Source organism: Podarcis gaigeae (assembly GCF_964106915.1).
Source record: "Podarcis gaigeae genome assembly, chromosome: 9".
Lineage (NCBI taxonomy): Eukaryota > Metazoa > Chordata > Lepidosauria > Squamata > Lacertidae > Podarcis > Podarcis gaigeae.
This window is the reverse complement of record NC_139685.1, coordinates 20,695,529-20,715,781: the sequence shown is the minus strand read 5'-3', so window position 1 is coordinate 20,715,781 and position 20,253 is coordinate 20,695,529. Positions and strand designations below refer to the sequence as shown.

The following is a 20,253-nucleotide window of genomic DNA, read 5'->3' as shown; positions in this document are numbered from 1 at the left end:
CTGTGCTTAGTACTACTGTAGCCAAACAAATGTCTCAAAACCTCACATTTTTAGAGAATTATTATTATTAAAAATTTAATTGGATTGTTTAAATAAATAAAAATGTAAATTCTAAGTTTTAAAACTTAAAACTAGGTTAATTTTAAATAACATGGAAATAAACTTGTTAGACCACTGTTGCTTTTAAACGCTAGCCTCGTAGCTATAGGGAGCCAGTAATTGCATGCAGCTACGTGAGTGTGTTAGTGGAGGAAGTGATGGCTCCAATAGGCTTAGGGAGAAAAGCCGCCTATTGTAGCCTAGTTGTTACAAAGGTGGATGATTTTACTGGATGGCGAGGGGAAAACCGTGGCTAGTAGGAAAAGGGTCTACTCAGTGGCAAAAACCTTATTTATTTCCCCAGGCTTTAAGATCTAACCTCTTTAATTTGTCCAAGCCTAATTGCTAGGGACAGGGAAGTGTGTGTGTGTGTGTGTGTGTGTGTGTGTGCGCGCGCGCGCGCGTGCGTGAATACACAACTGGTGTGTGCTTGGTGACCATGACCGTTTCTCTGGTTTGTAAATCTGCCCATGAGCCCCAAAAAGGTTGTAGACCTCTGGTTTAGAGATTAACAAGCGTTTAGCTTTTCTCCACAAGCCCTAATGGGAAGAGTTAATTTCCCCTTGCCAACAAGAAAGAGAAAATAAACTCTGCATGTTCTGGCCTTAAACTCTTCCGTTTTGTAAGAAATGAACACTTTTCTGTGCGTTCTGCAATTTCCATTTAGAGGTTAACAGTAGGGTTAATGTACCCTTCTAATAAGCCCCCAAAAGTTATTTGTCAATAATAATAATAATAATAATAATAATAATAATAATAGCCTGCTGGGTGCTGGTGAAGGTGGGACAAAGAGTCCATCCCTCTTTTTTTACTCCATCCCTCATCCTCACGCACCTGCCTGGAATTCCTGATTGCCTGTTGTTACAAGGCTAGTTCTTAATTACACAAGCTAAGTAAAGTAAAGGTAAAGGACACCTGGATGGTTAAGTCCAGTCAAAGGTGACTATGGGGTTGTGGCGCTCATCTCGCTTTCAGGCCAAGGGAGCCGGCGTTTGTCCACAGACAGCTTTCCGGGTCATGTGGCCAGCATGACTAAGCCGCTTCTGGCGCAACAGAACACTGTGGCGAGTGCCAGAGCGCACAGAAATGCTGTTTACCTTCCTGCTGCAGTGGTACATATTTATCTACTTGCACTGGCATGCTTTCAAACTGCTAGATTGGCAGCAGCTGGGACAGAGCAATGGGAGCTCCCTCTGTTGCAGGGATTCGAACTGCTGACCTTCTGATCGGCAAGCCCAAGAGGATCAGTGGTTAGACCACAGCACCACCCGCATCCCTTTTACAAGCTAGGCAGCATGCTTACATCCAAATGACCCAATATTATCCAAGTTATTACTTAAGAGGAAATTAGTATCTACAAGTTTTTTATGTTATTAAATCATTTTTTATTCATCTTGCATAACACATATATCAGAATAATATACTTTTTCTCTATTCTTCCCTACCAGTTTAAAGAACGACAACAACAACAACGAACCACCACCAGAGTTTTGCACAGTGAAAATTGTGGCATAAAAGCACACTTGCAAATGGGAATACACACTTAAGTACCTCATGTGATTTTGCCAGTGTTTAACAAGTAAAGAAAACCACAAAAAATAATTTTTAAGAAGTGGGGGGGGGATTGCAGTACTTATTAAATATTTCCCAAAGATTTTTAATTCATATATAACTTACCTCTTTTGGACACTGATTTTTGCAGGAACTCAGCTCATCTTTTTCCTTTAAGTCAGCACAGGTGATTTTTCTGAAGAAATAAGAGTTAAATCGAGGAAAAACAACAACATTTAAAAAGGAGTTAAAATGAACAAGTACACACTGTTTACAAAGTGCGTGAGAGAGAGAGAGGGGGAGAGAGCACATCCTGTCCAATAAAGGCAACATGTCACGCATCTGAGAAAGTGGGTTTTAATAAACAAAAGATTATGCTGTAATACATTTGTTAGTATTTAAGATGCCACCAAACTTGGTTGTTTTCATCTTTGTTAAGTAGCTCATAAAAACGGTAGTACTTTGTTCTTAAAAGTCTGCATTATATTGGGGGACGTTGAAGCACAACACTAATGCATGCTATTATTGCTCTTGCCACTTTGCCGGCAGCTGAACGGGGCTCATTAGCAACCCAATGTTTACTAAATGATTTCTTCTAATGAAAAAAATGGCTTGCATGCCACGTATGTGTCACTTAGCCCCCAAACCAAATGTGATGGCAGCATAGCTCGTGGGTTGGAAAAGCTTAGACTTTTGCTTTGCTTCCTTAGGTGCGGGCTGGCCCGGTTCCCTAGGCACTAGAAATAAGTCAGTTATAGAGCACAGGTGGCAAAACAAAAATATTGCACTTAGAATGCGGGAAGAAACCCACTGAAACAGGCTCCGCCGATCCCCCAATGCACACAGAGAAGGCAATAATTAGCTGCAGCCATGCAGCACACCCAGGTCTCTCTCTCTCTCTCTCTCTCTCTCTCTCTCTCTCTCTCTCTCACACACACACACACACACACACACACACACACACTCGGAGTGCTGTTGGAAGTAGGAAGTAAATAGCAGAAGCTGTCAGCAGAAGACGACCTTTTCGGCTTAACTGTTGAGTGGCAATTGTTTACGCTGGAAACCGTTGTGTAATCCAGCCCCAGGAAGCGGAAAGTGGCTGTTGCACTTTAAAGTAGTGGGATCGGCTGTTTGAAATGGAGGCGGAAAGTCCCCTAACAGCTGTCTCATGGCCAGAGCCGATTGCGGGCTCACGCAGGAGCGATCTGAGGCAGTAAAGATGGCGTGCGGTAGAGCAGCAGCTGATGCGCAGCCACTATATGCCGCAACCAATCAAATTTTGTCCGCTGACGGCAATGGTGGACGAGAAGAAAACGGCCAGCGGCTTCTCCCAACTGGCAACTGTCTCCTCAGAAAGTATAGGAAAGGGACGGCCAGTAGAAAATACAGCAAAGCAAAGAAGGAATTACAGTCATACCTCGAGTTGAATGTGCTTTGGGTTGAGCGCATTTTAGTTGCGCTTTGCGGCAACCCGGAAGTAACGGAGCGCGTTACTTCCGGGTTTCGCCGCTCATGCATGCGCAGATGCTGAAAATGACGTCACGCGCATGCACAGAAGCAGCGAAATGCGACCCGTCGCATCTTACGTTCCGTTTGGAATGCGAACGGGGCTCTGGAACGGATCCCGTTCGCACCCCGAGGTACCACTGTATACACAGAAACAGAAAGGCACAATACAACTAAGGAGAAAGCAGAGAAAGAAAGACAAGCAAGTTTTGTTTTGTTTCTTTCCAGCAAAGCAGGGAAAGCAAGATGACAAGACACAGACACAGTGTGTTAGTACAGACACACTGTGGCAACAAATAGAAATAGGGAATGACTGCAGAAGAGAAACACTTAACTGACAGAAGAACAGAGAGAGCTGGGAGGAACAAACTGTTTTTACCAAGGCAGGAGGGAGAAAAACTGAGGAGATTCACTAAACCCAGGCTTGTAGTTTCGCTCTCTTCAGAGAAACCATAAGCTGTAACTTTGGTTACAGCCCATGGTTTGTCTGGAGTAAACTAAACCATGAGCCCAGGATCAAACAACATGCAAAGCCAAATCATAGCTTTGCTTAGCATAGCATAGCAGAACCACCAGAGCAAAGTAGCTGCAATCTCCCCATCAGGAGCCAAGATGCTTGCATTAAACCATGGTTTGGTTTAGTGTTACACGTGAATGAGGTCAATGTGTGTTCAGTGAATACGCTCTTATGACAGGGGGAAAGCACATTATCTCAGAACGGTTAGCATATGTGGCGCTTATGTCAACATCCGGGCTTCTTCACAGATGCAGATTTAGGGGAGGGCAACTGGTTTGCGCTCACTGGGCGCAAAGCAGAGAGGGCACAGGAGGGAACATCACAACAATGACTCAGAAAAGGGAAGGTGGGGGGGGGGCAAATGTTAGTATCACACAGGGCACCACGGAAATTTGAAAGCTCAAAATCTGCCACTGTTGTTCAACACCATGCCAAGATATGCCAGCAACATGGATGTAGAGCAAGATCCTACAAGCTGGCTGTCCAATGGGCCAAAGGTCCCTGCTACTTTATTGGCTAGCATGATCTCCAGGGCAAACATTTTCCACACCTCCTTGTGTCTTTCTCTCTTGGTTAGAATTGCTCAAACAAGCCTCAGGTTGCACCAGTTTCTCAGGGTTTCTCTTCCCAGCATCCCAGTAAGTAGTCTGCAGAATCCCCTTCAGGAATGGCTCTAACTGCATGCGGCAAGGCAGTTGCTAAAACCAGCCTGCCAGCACAGGAACACTATGGATATGGGGCCCTATATCATGTGCAGATGTTGGAACCAAGCAGGCAAACACAGTTGCCTCCAAGCCAGTTTAAACAGGCTTTTTGCTGCACCGGCCTAGGACCCTCGTACCTACGGGACCGCCTCTCCCGGTATGCCCCACGGAGAGCCTCAAGGTCCATAAATAGCAACACCCTAGTGGTCCCCGGCCCTAAGGAAGTTAGATTAGCTTCAACCAGAGCCAGGGCCTTTTCAACACTGGCTCCGGCCTGGTGGAACGTTCTGCCTCATGAGACCAGGGCCCTGCAGGATCCGATTTTTTTCTGCAGGGCGTGTAAGACAGAGTTGTTCCGCCTGGGCTTTGGCTTGGAACCAATTTGATTGCCTCCCCTTCTTTCTTTTTTCTTTTTCCTTTCTCCTCCTGTGATGAGGCTGTATTTTAATATATTAATGTTTCAATATTTTAATGTTGTATTTTAATCTTGTTTTTAAGTTGTGTTCATTCAACTTGTTTTTATTATTGTTTGTTAGCTGCCCTGAGCCCGGCCTTGGCTGGGGAGGGCGGGGTATAAATAAAAATTATTATTATTATCCAACATCCCAGAAGAAAGGCAGGGGGGAGAAAAGCTCTTCCCTAAGGCAGCATACACACTGCATAGTATTTTACATTTTCAAAACTGAAGCAGAATCTCCTTTAATTACTTACATGCATTCAATGTACAAGCTTGTGAGTTTGCAGTGACACTTCATCCGTATCATCTGGGCACACGGTGGGCAATCTCCAGGGTGGCAAGGCAGGGGGCATGAATGAGGGCACCCAGGTGGTCGTGGCTTGGAGCATTCTTCTTCACACTGAGAACATTCTTGACTTGCCTAGTAACACGGGAGAATGAAGTGGTGGAATTATTTGCTCTTTGGACAATTTATTCGTTCAATAACCCTTCTTTTTTTTTAACCATGGTTGCACTTGGTTAAGTAAACAAACCTAATTACCCTTTTTTTTAAAAAAAAGGAAGGCAAATCACAAAATCAAGCTGCAATGTTTCAAAAGTACACAAAAAACAAGGGTATAAAAATAGCACACTATTCTGGTTTCTAGGAGTCACAGAGAGCAGCTTCATAGGTTACTTAGAACTGCAGGCAACCAACAGCACTCTCTTTCACGGTCATCTGGCAGCGATTCCTCGTTACATGTGAAGCCTCCCCCCCAAATCATAGCAAAATATACCTGCAAGATCCTTTCCCTGTTGCTAACTGTGGCTTCTGCATTTGGCTAGAATACAAGTTTTAAAAAATGCAACTGAACAGCAAGTTAAAGGTAATACAGAATTACCCTGTCATTGCACCTTCTCACGACGAACTCAGGTACCAAATGCCAATAGGACTGCAGCCCCGAGAAACTCAGAAACAAGAGGGAAACATCAAAACATTTGGAGGATGCAAATGGGAAATGCAGAGTTTTCAGAAGTACATTTTTTTAAAAACCACCTTCCAAAAACAGCCCGCGAGGACTAAGAATGCTCAGCAGCCACAGAATGTGGAACAGAAAAACTGAAAACTGGATGGGATGGTCTGCTGAGGGAAAGCATGACTGGCTGGCTAGCACCCTAAACAGGAGCACACCTATTAGGAGGCAATTAAATACTGCAACGTTTTGTTGCAGGTTGTCATGCCACCCACCCACCCCAAATCCTGCCTCTGCCATGAGATGCTCAGGCACTCCTCACACTCCCTCTTAACAGGATGCATAGGTCTGAGCTGGGTTTTTGATGGGTATTTCTAAAACTACCTTTTATTCCTGCTGCCACCACAGATAATATTTATCTGACTGCTCCACCCTAGTGTACCTAAATAAATGGTGTGTGGTATAATGCAATAATTTATTAAATGGAAATTACCAACAAGGGCTGTCTGATTACTTGGGTGTACATAAACGTATGGTTTCAGCCTTTATCTTAGTTGTCACTTTATTAAATAGACAGCAATGGTTACTGTAATAGGTAAAGGTAAAGGGACCCCTGACCATTAGGTCCAGTTGTGACTGACTCTGGGTTGTGGCGCTCTTCTCGCTTTATTGGCCGAGGGAGCCGGCGTACAGCTTCCGGGTCATGTGGCCAGCATGACTAAGCCGCTTCTGGCGAACCACAGCAGCGCATGGAAACGCTGTTTACCTTCCCGCCAGAGCAGTACCTATTTGTCAACTTGCACTTTGACGTGCTTTCGAACAGCAAGGTTGGCGGGAGCAGGGACCGAGCAACGGGAGCTCACCCCGTCGCGGGGATTCGAACCGCCAACCTTCTGATCGGCAAGTCCTAGGCTCTGTATTTGTCACTTTATTAAATAGACAGCAATGGTTACTGTAACACTGGTGCTCTATTCATAAACTAACCCTGCTCTTACACCATCGACCACAGACTCCCAAACTCCACTCTCCATGCAACTCTCAAATGAACTCAAACTGTCCCACCATCAAACTCCCCTTTAAACTCTCATCCTCTCACTACCATTCCAAACTCAGCCCCCACCCCACCAAGCATTTAGCTTAATTCCTCTACTAAGTTGCATTTACCTTAATTACTCTATTATTACATATGCATGCAGTATTAGATACGAAACCACTAGAACACCACACAGGACCCTCTTGTCAGTCACAAGTAGCTGAGCTAGTGTGCACTGAATTTCAAAAGGGGAATTAGAACAAGAGCTGAAGTAAAGGTGGAGACTAAGCAAATGACATTTAATGCCACCAAATGTCAATCTCGGAAAGGTTAAAACGAACAAAATTGTTATGTGATTGTAACTATGGCATTTGAGCACAAAGCAAAACTTTTTCTTGCTTTTCACCTGCACAGTACTAAAAGACATTCATTTGAGTCATTAAGGCATCACTTTTCAAATATATATTGGATTCAAGAAGTTAAAAAAACAACAACCCACAGAAAGCCAAACATTACTACTCAAGAAAGCCTTCTGTTTTTAGTTTCTGCCATAAAGTACATAGTATCAAGGGCAGTGAATGACAACGCAACACACATCATTCATCAGTATGATTTCTGTACTTTTATAGTCTTCTTAGCAACAAATAATTTTTCGAGACAGGAATCTATTTGACAAACAGCTGAAAAGGAGCATGTTAGAGGGATGGCTGGATATTCCTCACCACAGATAAGAGGACAATCTTTAAAGGTTAAATATCTTTATTTGTAACCACTGTAACTAGGTATAACATTATTTCAACGGGGCAATTTACTTAAGAGATTTTAGCCTCCCTTAGCACAGTGTCCAGGAAACAAGTCTGTTTCCACAAGTGGTTCAATTAAAAGAAAAAACCTCATTAGAGAATGACAGTTATTTAGAGTCACACGCACATAAAGGAAGTGAAGTTGCTTGCCAGCATTCATTCAATTAGGTGGGTTTGCCAAAGTCTTGTGCACCCCCCTCTCCCCAGCAACTGACTCTCCCCTCTCATCATATTATCTTCATAACAACCCTATGAGATAAGGTCAGGCTGAAAAACAGTGACTGACCTGGTTCATATGTCACGTTAAGACAAACTATGGTTTACTGCAGGCATGGCCAAACTTGGCCCTCCAGCTGTTTTGGGACTACAGCTCCCCTCATCCCTAGCTAACAGGACCAGTGGTCAGGGATGATGGGAATTGTAGTCCCAAAACAGCTGGAGGACCAAGTTTGGCCATGCCTGGTTTACTGGGACCATGAGAATGTGTGGGCTCCGGGGGGGGGGGGGGAGGGCTCACAGGCACTTTGCTCCCCCTTGGTTCTTTTCATTCCCACACCACGCTGAGGTAAGCCAAAGTTTGTCATAGTGTTTTGCCCAAACCTGGGGTCGTGGTTTCACTCTCTTTACTAACCACAAGCTATAGTCAAAAATTTGATTGTTACCGTGTTTTTCGCTCCATAAGACACACTTTTACCCTCCTATAAAGTAAGGGGAAATGTGTGTGCGTCTTATGGCGTGAATGCAGGCTGCACGGCTATCCCAGAAGCCAGAACAGCGAGAGGGATCACTGCACACCGCTCCCTCTCGCTGTTCTAGCTTCTGGCTTCGCCGCGCGCAGCCACTTCAGGGCAGCAGGGAGCCTTCATCTCGCTGCCCTGAAGAGGCTGCGCAGCTATCCCCGAATAGTTTTCTATACTGTACACATATTTGTAAATATTACATGAAACAAAAATGATCTAAATCAATACCAGATCAGTAATAAAAACAAAAATGGGTATCAGAAACTTGTGCTGTATTGCTCTTTTTATCTGATGTTTATTTTGTTTCGGTATTTGTAGTTTAAACTGTCAGAAGCTAAATAATGATAAAATATTAGAAGAATAAAGTCATATCCATATCTTTATCTTTATAATGAACAAAAAGGGCTTCCAATTTTTTTTAAAAAAAACTGACTTCACATGTACACTGATGATGTCTGAACTGGCAATTGTTGCTGAGGAAAGAGGTCTTATGGGTTGTGGTGGATACCTGACATCTCTCCGGTCAAGAGTTTAAAAAGTAGAGCAATAATGGTATAAGAAATAATTGTCACAATGGTAATATGAAGTGCTATTGCTTTCCATTTCATATATTTTGCTTGGCATTATCAACTGACTCACACTATTAAAATTCCAACAAGAAACTTCCATGAAGACAGAAACCATGCAAGACTGTTACATATTATTTCTGGATAAAATTTTAACTCCACAAGAGTCCACAATCCACGGAAGAATGGGCATATTTTATTATTTAATGTACAACCAGGTGCTTTCTCATGCACACCCATCGCCATTTAATATGAACAGTCAAACCTAACTGAACCATACACCAAAAACATTTAAAAGCATGTGAGCTGGTTGCATTTTGCAGCACCTGAGAGCAAGGTGTTTTTGCTCTGCTGCAAGAAAAATCAAGCTTACCTTATGGACATCATTGTTACTATCTGTTTCAGTAACTTTATGGCATTCCTTCGTGCAAGTATGATTCTGGCAGTCAAGGAGTCTTCCACACAACCTTTTGCAGGAGTAGGGTCCCACAGCATGACATGCCAATGGGCTCACCTGAAAGATGGAAGACAACTTGTATGGGGACCACTGTGGACAACTTTCAACAGTTTCCATAAAATAAGAATTAAAACTTGGCCCCACCCCCACCCATCTTCCCTCCCTCCACCCCTTCTTTTTTTTCCCTCCCCCTAATGTCTCAACAAATGAAATGGATTTGTAAAAATGTTACATGGAAAAAATATGAGAGACATTACACTTACTTCTGTAAAACAAGAAAATAATTTTTTTAAAAAAAAAACTTGACCATGTGCACATGGGCACAACAGAATTACGAAACAGAATATGAAAACGCCGTATCAATTCTGCTTTCAATAAGCATCCAAATCAGAACTAAAGATACTCCAGACAAGGCAGACAATCCATAATTCTCTCTCTATCTTTTTGAGACAGAAGGAAAAGTACAGAAACATGCACAAACAGGAACTGGGGTGAACTTGACTTTTAAGTAATGCTGACAATAATTGGACTCCTCAAAGGTTTTCTGAAATGTGGCAGATATATCGCTGGAGATCAGTGATTATGATGAAATACACATTCTGGAGTTTGCCCTCTGATAACTTGTTTTGGTATAAGGTTGTATTCTTGGAAGCTGTGCAACTGAAACTCTGGAAAAATATTCCCTTCAAAACTGTCACTAGCTTACATGTTTGCATTATAAGTTTTAAAATCCATAATAAAGGTAAAGGTGACTGGACCATTAGGTCCAGTCGTGACCGACTCTAGGGTTGCGGCGCTCATCTCGCTTTATTGGCCGAGGGAGCCGGCAGACAGCTTCCGGGTCATGTGGCCAGCATGACTAAGCTGCTTCTGGCGAACCAGAGCAGTGCATGGAAATGCCATTTACCTTCTCGCTGGAGCAGTACCTATTTATCTACTTGCACTTTGACGTGCTTTCGAACTGCTAGGTTGGCAGGAGCAGGGACTGAGCAACGGGAGCTCACCCCGTCGAGGGGATTCGAACTGCTGACCTTCTGATCGGCAAGTCCTAGGCTCTGTGGTTTAACCCACAGCGCCACCCGTGTCCCATTATAGGTTTTAAAATCCATAATAATACCTGATAAAATAAGCTTGAACAGGCAAAATACAATTTTATACTTGTCTACTCGGAAGTAAGTCAAACTGAGTTCAGTTGGAGGTACTCCCAGGTAACTGTTTGCTAAGGTTTGTAACTAGGATTGCAGCCCTAGTTACAAACCTTAGCAACGACTATCCCATAAAATCCAGTAGATAACACAACATCCATCAGTTCAATTTGCCATGGGACAACTGAAACTTGTTAGTGTGGGATGATTCTGCATCAGGCAGTTAAGTCCAATCAGAATTAAGAAAATCCTCCAGATGTACACATTTGGGTATACATTGCCTCTTTTATCAGCTACATTCTTAAAAGTTTATACTCTAAAAAAATCCAACAAAAACATGGCACTTTTCTCCAAGGAGCTCAAGGCACCATACATGCCCCTATTGCTGCTATTATTATTATTATTATTATTATTATTATTATTATTATTATTATTATTATTATTATTATCATCATTATTATTATTTTATATCTCCCTTTATCTGAATATCACAAGGTAGTTTGCAATATAAAATAGAAAAAAACATAGTAACAAACAAAAACACCACCCCACAACACAGTTTAAAAGGCCAATGATTGTTTAATTAGCCAAAGGCCTAGAAGAAGATGAATGTTTTTGCCTGGTAATGAAGGCACCAGGCGAGCCTCTCTGGGGAGAGCATTCCACAAACTATATTCTTTGGTAGGTAAAGCTGAGAAATAGTGACTGTCCCAACCCAGTGGGTTTCAAGGCTTAGTGGGTATTTGAACCTGGATTTCCCTGGTCCTAGTCTTATACCCTATTCATTACATCGCTCTGGCTTTCCAATTAATACCTACTTCTGTAGTCGATGGGCATAGTGGCTTTTTAAAAAAATCACTCTATACAGTAGGGTCCTGCCAGGGGGAAATGTTCAGCTTATTTATTTAGCCCTACACTGGAATAGGACAAGATGCTAAATCTACTTTGCTTAGACCTTGAGTGATGTGTCAGAAAATAACTTTGGGTTTGGTCCCATGAGGTTCCAGGAACATATGAAAACTTCTACATGTGCTTTTACTTTAGAGCATGTTAAGAAACATGCTGAAAAGCCATGAGAAGATACTGAACCACAGCTCCTGGAACATACTGGTGAGAAAGCTTGAAGGTCAGAATTGACTGCATTGTCTCAGGAACATGTAGTTCAGCCTTCCCCAAACTGGTGCCCTCCATATATTGTACTGTAATGGCCACCATACTTAACCATTGGCCATGATGTGTGGGGTCGATGGAAGGGCACCAGTTTGGAGTAGACTGTACAGGGGTCTAAGGAGGAGGTAAAATAGAGAAATCAAGTCACGGAAGGAGCTACACAAAACTCTCCTGCTAAAAAAATAAATTAAGGTGTAACTAGATGGCTGGCTTCCTCCAAACTACATCTGCAAAACCCCTCAGAATCTGCTTTTTAGTCAGAGAATTGTGTACAGTCACATCCACCAAGAGCACTAGCGACTGGGCTGTGTCAGACTTTCTGCTGTTAGCTTCTAACACCAAATCCATTTCCATGCCTGAAAGAACAGCATGTAAGGAATGCTTTGAAGTTCCAGTATCTTCTGCTTAGCTGCAATTTCTTCAAATTATTACTTCCGCTAAAAACAAACAATTTCACAAATCCAAAACATCAAGGTAACTCACAAAAGGACCATAAGAGGTAGAACAGAGGAACCAGCCAACATCCATTTAGGGAGAGGTGAGAATTAGCAACAAAACTGAAGAAAATGTTTCCTTCAGGAGACAGATTGCAGGGGGGGAAACTCCACGTTCATATAAATAATACATCCTCCTCCAATATAAATTTATATGTTCCTCTTTCAGCAAACATTAGGCTTGTTATAAGCCAACGACACGGGCAGTGGAAGGTGACAACAAAATGAAGTCAGGAACTCTTGGACTTTATGTCCAATTTGAGAGAGGGGGAGGAGGGAGGGAGGGAGAGAACAACTATAGAAAAATACAGTGGTACCTCGGGTTAAGTACTTAATTCGTTCTGGAGGTCTGTTCTTAACCTGAAACTGTTCTTAACCTGAAGCACCACTTTAGCTAATGGGGCCACCTGCTGCTGCTGTGCCGCCACTGCACGATTTCTGTTCTCATCCTGAAGCAAAGTTCTTAACCTGAGGTAATATTTCTGTGTTAGCGGAGTCTGTAACCTGAAGCGTATGTAACCTGAAGCATATGTAACCCGAGGTACCACTGTACGTTACAGCGTACTTTTTAAAAAAGACTTAAGCTTCCATTCCAAAATTTGGGTTTACCTTGAGATACAAATTAAGTTCCTGGTTTCCTTATGAAGAATTGAAATGCTAGATGGACAGCAACTTCAAGTGCAAGGAGTGTGGTTCAAGAAGGTGTCTGGCCTTGGGTGAGTCCCCAAGGGCCAGACAGAGGCCTCGAGAGTCACTTAGGTTCCTGGACCTGATGTGTCATAAAGGTAAAGGGACCCCTGACCATTAGGTCCATTCATGGCCAACTCTGGGGTTGCGATGCTCATCTCGCTTTACTGGCCGAGGGAACTGGTGTACAGTTTCCGGGTCATGTGGCCAGCATGACCAAGCCGCTTTTGGTGAACCAGAGCAGCACACGCCGTTTACCTTCCCGCCGGAGCGGTACCTATTTATCTACTTGCACTTTTTGGTGTGCTTTTGAACTTCTAGGTTGGCAGGAGCAGGGACCGAACAACGGGAGCTCACCCCGTCGCGGGGATTCGAACCGCCAACTTTCTGATCGGCAAGTCCTAGGCTCTGTGGTTTAACCCACAGCGCCACCTGCGTCATAACCCCTGACATAATGCTTAGTAATGCAGCTTCATCTCATTGCAAGCTTTCCTGCACCTTCTTGTCACGGACTGGCTGGATGAAGAGCAGTGGTGTGAGGCAACAACTGAGGAACCCCCAGGGGAAGAAGGCTCAGAGCCAGGGGATTGGTGTTGGAACAACGATGAGAATGAGAAGAGGGAACAGACAGACCGGAGGAAGTGTCAGAAGCTGAAAACAGGGTTTAGTGAGTGGGAAAGGGCTGAATCAGAGGTGGAGGCTAGAAAGGGGGGGGGGGTCAAGAGGCAGAATGGAGGCAGGCAGCTCCCCCTGGTTTCCCATGAGGGGGGTGGAGCAAAGAGAAGCATTGCAAAGGAGCCTCAGGTTGCTGGGGAAGAACCCAGGGAAAGAGTCTTAGAGAGTGGTGGGAAGGTGGGGACCTTCAGTCCTTGCAACTGCCTCATTGAGGCAAGACCTTTGGGGAAGAGTTGCTGGGCTCACGAGGCCTGCTTTGATTTGGTTTCTTTGAATAAAGAGCTAACTTCACAGACAATAGTGGTTGGGGGTGCAACAACGTATTGGAGTCAGCATCCTGGAACACGCTCAGAAGTTTGAATTAAAACATCACTCAGAATAGCTTTTCAGCTAACGAACAAAAAGCCTGGCTCTATATAAGCAGCAGGATAGCAAGAATAATCCTATTATAATGAGAAAGCAGTATAAAAAATGACTTCTACTGGAATGTTTACAGCCTAACATTGAAATTTACTGTGCCAGCAAATTGTTCTGAAAAGATGTGGAATTAATGGCATTTCAGCATGATATTACAACACAAGTGTTCAGAAATGGGGAATAATTTATGCAAACTAGATAGCATGTTACTGAAGTGTAGCTTTTTTGTTGTTTGAAATGGACAAGGGCGGCTACAGTTTTGGCACCTATTTCTGCATAAAGACTACAACTCCCATCATCCTTGAATACTGGTCACGCCGGCTGGGGCTGATGAGAGTTGGAATTCAGCAACATCTGGAGGGCACCATGTTGGTTATCCCTGCTTGAAATACTGGTGATGTCACAGCAAAACAGAAGCAGGGAAGAAGAAATGTAATGTCCTGAAAATGTGAACTCACTGGAGGAAAAGACAAGCAATGGAAAAGAGGGAGCAGCAAAAGGCAACACATCAAAATCATGACCAGAACAAGGAAGATGAACAACAGAAGGTAGAACAGGTGTTAAAGAGGATGGAGATGAGAAATCAGAAGATACAAAATAAGCTTGCTGCTATTATCCAGACGAGTGCTAATTTTAAGTCTTAGTAGGGGGGGGGAGGGAGGGAGAGAGAGAGAGAGAGAGAGAGAGAGAGAGAAGGGAGATGAAGGCTTCAATCAAGATGGCAGTGGAAAGGTTACAGTGGTACCTTGGGTTACATACGCTTCAGGTTACAGACTCTGCTAACCCAGAAATAGTGCTTCAGGTTAAGAACTTTGCTTCAGGATGAGAACAGAAATCGTGCTCTGGCGGCGCGGCAGCAGCAGGAGGCCCCATTAGCTAAAGTGGTGTTTCAGGTTAAGAACAGTTTCAGGTTAAGTACGGACCTCCGGAACGAATTAAGTACTTAACCCGAGGTACCACTGTATAAGGATCACACACTTATGGAGGATTGTAACAGAACCAAAAGACAAAAGGAGGAAGAATGTGCAAGGTAATGAATACAGAGGTAGCAGTTTAGCATTACTTGGCTCTAGTGACAAATTAGCTGTAAATCATAATCTAGAATGATAAGTTTTTTCAAGGTTGTGCAAACTTCCCCCGATTTTATAAAAGTTCCCAGATTCCCTTATGTATATATATATATATATTCACTGGAATAACTGACACAGAGATGAGTCAACCACAGCTCCGTATTTGATGTTAAACTTTTTCAAAACATTGCAATTGCCAATATGGTCTGCACTGCATGTTATGTCTTCTTCTTGTTTGTATGTTTGTGTAACAGAAAAGTAATTAAAAAAACATGAAGTATCTTGCTGAAGTCTGGAATAAAAATGAAAGGCCACACTCTGTGCCAAGAAATGTAAACAACATTGAACAAGAAAGTAGTCTGAGGGTATCTAGCTAAGAAATATACAACTCATTTCTTTCCCCTGTACCAAGAAGGGCTTTTTTAAAAATCTGCATTTTTAAAAGTATAAATTTAGAAAGTTTGTCAAACCCCACTAAGTTGATATGCACACTATTATACATCTATGAGAAATTGGGTTTTTGACCAAATCAAAATTAAAAGCAACCACCATGGAAGCAAAGCATCCCCTCTGGCAGCATTTATGATTTGGTAATTTCATTACTGGCTTATAGGCCAATAATAAAATTGGTATGCTTTCTTTGCATTCTTAGAAATCGGAAAATGAATACGTTATAAACCAGCATCCTAAGAGGTGCAATTTATGCCAAAGAGGAAAATAAATCATAGGCATTTACAGAACATTAGAATTTGATAGTAATTTCAATATGATAGCAAAGTGACCCATAAAGAATCATAATTATGTAATCAAAATGCACTGAATCAAATGTTACTGTTATTATTAATGGCATCCATAGGAAGCTACTGTTGTAGTACTTAAAATGACACCAAGATAGCTTGAGTCCAGTGAAACACACAGGTTCTTTGGTAGGATAAAAATAGGAATAAGAAAGGTGTAAGTTTCATCTAAGGATGGAGACAGATCTGAGTAACAGATGAATATTATATTCTCTAATATGGATGGATGTTCCTTCTTCCCAACATCCACAAGTGCAACCTGAACCCTGCCTTATACCAACAGAGCCTGCTGCCTCCTCCCATCGTCCATTTTAAGACTATTTTTCAGATGCAGACTCCATCAACGGCCAACTTTTTCCTCCCTTGTCTCAGTCTGTTTACCATCTATCCCGATGACAAATTCTGGAGAACTTGAACGTTTACATTATATTGTCTGCCTAATAAACACATTGCCCTAACACAGATTTTGACATCTGTCTCATGAGTCAACACAGCTACCTTGACTTTCTCGACGAGAATGGGGTAATATGACAAGACTAGTAGGTCCATATCAATCCACCCACACTTGTTTAAGGATGAGCTTGTACACAAATGGTATTCTCTGTAGCGGACCAATGTAGCTTACAACACTTGCAGACCCACTAATGTGACATTTAGAATACTAGCCTTCTAAGTGGCTGGTCAATTACTTTCAGACTGTTCCATCTAAGCATTCGTTTCAAAGCATGGAGTAATACATGTCTTGAACAAAGCACAAGAGAATAAATGTTTTGTTTGAGTCCTACACATTAGCTGATGAGATCTAACACATGATTTTAGAAGATGTTATAGCCACATGGCATTCCTGAATTCACTTCCAGTAGAGCTTGAAGAAATCTACAGCCTAAGCCAATACTAGGTAAAGGGACCCCTGACCATTAGGTCCAGTTGTGACCAACTCTGGGGTTGCGGCGCTCATCTCGCTTTATTGGCCGAGGGAGCCGGCAGACAGCTTCCGGGTCATGTGGCCAGCATGACTAAGCCGCTTCTGGCGAACCAGAGCAGCGCATGGAAACGCCGTTTACCTTCCTGCCGGAGCGGTACCTATTTATCTACTTGCACTTGACGTGCTTTCGAATGCTAGGTTGACAGGAGCAGGGACCGAGCAATGGGAGCTCACCCTGTTGTGGGGATTCGAACTGCTGACCTTCTGATCGGCAAGCCCTAGGCTCTGTGGTTTAACCGACAGCGCCACCCGTGTCCAAGCCAATACTAGTTTGTATTAAATAAACTTTCAGTTTTCTAAATTCCCCCAAGTCATCTGAAATCACATGGTCCACTGCTCAAAAGACTGTACAATTGTGCATAACTGTTAAAGAGTTCACTTAAATTCATTTCTGTTACATTGGACTACTTGGAAGTCTAATAAATCACTCCTCCTAACAACTAATTGAGGTTGAGAGAGCTGCCGGCACTGTGGCCCAAATCAGGCAACTGAAAAACAAAAGGGAAATATCAGCATGCTTGGGAAGAACCTTAAGGCTTGCACAAACATAACACACACATTTTTAGGGGGGGGAATTGGGGGGGGTGGGAGGGAAGAGAGAAGAACGAGACAACAACCCTTACACAATCCATTAATCATGTGATTAATCAGGGTGAGAAAAGAGTGGGATGTCCTGATCGGAGGAAATACCTGGCTGGAACCCTGAACGGGAAACTCCATTAGGAAGGAGGATATACAACAATGTTTTAGTGAAGTCCTCACTTTTTTATCACAATTATGGTTTAGCTGAAACTCAATCTTACATTCATATAGGCTAGCTCACCTGGCTTGCACAAACTGCATTGTTCAGAAGCCAATAATGACTACTTCACCAGATCAAAAGCCTGTCAATCTCATTCTCATCACATAAATGCATTTCAATAAGGGAACAGATTTTCATTTTAGCTCAACCATTCTGAGGTTTTGGCCTTTTTAAAGTTTAAGACCTATTTATATTTAATTTTACTGCTGAAATTGGTTTTATACTGTTAATTTTTCTTTTACCGTGCATATTGTACTTTAACCATTTTTATGTTAACTACTGAAAGAACTTAAGTTAGCAAAATATACTTAAAAAATTAATTGCACTTTTATAAAGTTGCCTCAAGAAATTTCATTTATATACACACATTTTTAAGCTTCAGTAGCTATCGCCACATCAGAATAAGTCGTGGTTCAAACTTGATACCATCTCTACATTAACAATGAAAAAGTATAGATTTTTCCCAAAATTATTATTTTTCTAATGTATTTGTTGTGCCTAGATTGTCAAGTCACTTCTCCTCTGCACAAAAACCATAAATCCACTCAGATCTTCATTGTTTTGTAACTTCCCATAGAAAATTATTACCATTGCTTAATTCAAGACAGTGTTCATGCTTGTTTTCATTTATACTACCAAATGTTAAAATAACTTCAGACAAAGCTCTCAGATCACCACAGGGCCTCACTGTGTAACGTTCAGCTGAAAGTCATAACATCCCTGCCTTACAATTCGAGCTCTCATATTCCACTTTCGGCATCATACTAGCGTAGGTGATAGTTAATATCAATTACAAAACATATTTCGCAGATGTTCCTCACACAGCAACAGAACGTATCAGGCCAGCGATATAAACTGCATGAGAAGAGATCGTTTAAACATTTCCAAACATTTTGGAAAAGCCATAAAATAGCAAGCGCTATAAAACCAGAGCTCATCCTAAATCATCCCAGTAAACACGAACAGAAGAACATTTTGCTAGCATTCCACATTTCTTGAAATGCGATGTCAAAAGTTTAAAGTTTCATCAAGGTTAATAAGTAGTTCACTCTTATAAATTTCCTAAAACAATTTTGCAATAGTCTTGATAGAAATCCCAGCAGATCTCAAATGACAAAACAATTTGTCGCTTTCAAGGGGGAAAAGCAGAATACTTCCAGTTGCAAACGAACCTCATGGCAAACCAATTAAACGCAAACACTTCATTTCGAAACCTCCGATTAAAACCAAATTATGCATTTTTCAGATTTCAGAATATTACACTGTTTTTATGACTCACCTCATGTTTCCCAAGGCATTGCCTGTAAATACACAAAAACAAAATAAAGGAAATAAATAAATAAAAGGCCAAACAATTTGAATATCACTCCCTGAATTAATCAACCACCTGAAATTCATTGGCCAATTAGAAGCTGCAAGTATGGCCATCAGAATGTGGCCATTTGTTACAATGTCAATTGAAAGAAAAGATGTGTTTTCTTCTAACAGTGAGCTATAGCTTTTACAGTACAGTGGTACCTCGGGTTAAGTACTTAATTCGTTCTGGAGGTCCGTTCTTAACCTGAAACTGTTCTTAACCTGAAGCACCACTTTAGCTAATGGGGCCTCCTGCTGCTGCCGCGCCGCCGGAGCACAATTTCTGTTCTCATCCTGAAGCAAAGTTCTTAACCTGAAGCATTATTTCTGGGTTAGTGGAGTCTGTAACCTGAAGCGTATGTAACCTGAAGCACCACTGTACTAAGTAAATTGTACATAGTGATGGTTGACCCAGTTACATTCATAACTGGGCTCCCCACTCCAACCCCCCAAAAACCCCTGGAAGGTGGTCTCTCGATAACCAAGTATGAGCTCCCAGTTATGTCACTGAAAGCACAACAGGGTCTGATTTCACACCCAAACTCGTTACATGGTGGCAGGCTCCAGTGTTGTAATTTCCTCTCCTCTTCCCAACTCCCTCAGATGCAAGTACATCTGAGAAATTTAGAAAACTCTTATTTATTTACTTAGTCTACTTGTCCCTGGCATGCTACATAGACAGATGAAGGATTGGCCAGGGTTGTGGTGGGGGGCTGACACGGTATGGTCTGAAGGCAAAGGAGGCCACCACGATGCTGTAGCTAAGCGGGTCTGACTCTGGTCAGTATCTGGATGAGTGACCACCTGGGAACCACATGCACGATACCTTGGGATATATAACGGAAGAAAGGTATGATAAATGTCATAAAAATAAATCTATTGTAGCTATCAGACAGATAAGCGAGCTGTTGGAGTGGTACCCTCTTTTGTTTAGCGAATAGAAAACTCTCAGATATACTTCGTGTGTATAAATATGCAACAAACGCAATTCACAGGTTGTGGGCAAAGTCCAGTAATGCTGAACTTTGCACACAACTTAACACTCTCAAACAGGCACAATCCACTGGGAAGTTCTTCTGCGCAAGCTCCACCAAGTCAACACGAACTCTGCTGGATTACCGTGAGCAAATGTTGCAGCTGACAGCCAAACATGTACAGTCGTACCTTGGAAGTCGAACAAAATCCATTCCGGAAGTCTGTTTGACTTCCAAAACATTCAGAATCCAAAGTGTGGCTTCTGATTGGCTGCAGGAAGCTCCTGCAGCCAAT

The 20,253-nt window shown here is 42.4% G+C and overlaps 1 protein-coding gene across 6 annotated transcripts in view; it reads right to left on the bottom strand.

The window, feature by feature from the left end:
- The window catches only part of NFXL1 (nuclear transcription factor, X-box binding like 1), an 83,081-nt gene that overhangs the window by 15,042 nt on the left and 47,786 nt on the right, over nt 1-20,253 (bottom strand). For all 6 annotated transcript variants that reach the window (XM_083754894.1, XM_083754893.1, XM_083754891.1 and 3 more), the window contains 4 exons: nt 18,908-18,929; nt 9,303-9,443; nt 5,089-5,255; nt 1,777-1,846 (listed from right to left, as the gene is read on the bottom strand). In XM_083754894.1, coding sequence (XP_083611020.1) covers nt 1,777-1,846; nt 5,089-5,255; nt 9,303-9,443; nt 18,908-18,929 — 400 coding nt within the window. The remainder of the gene's footprint in view (nt 1-1,776; nt 1,847-5,088; nt 5,256-9,302; nt 9,444-18,907; nt 18,930-20,253) is intronic.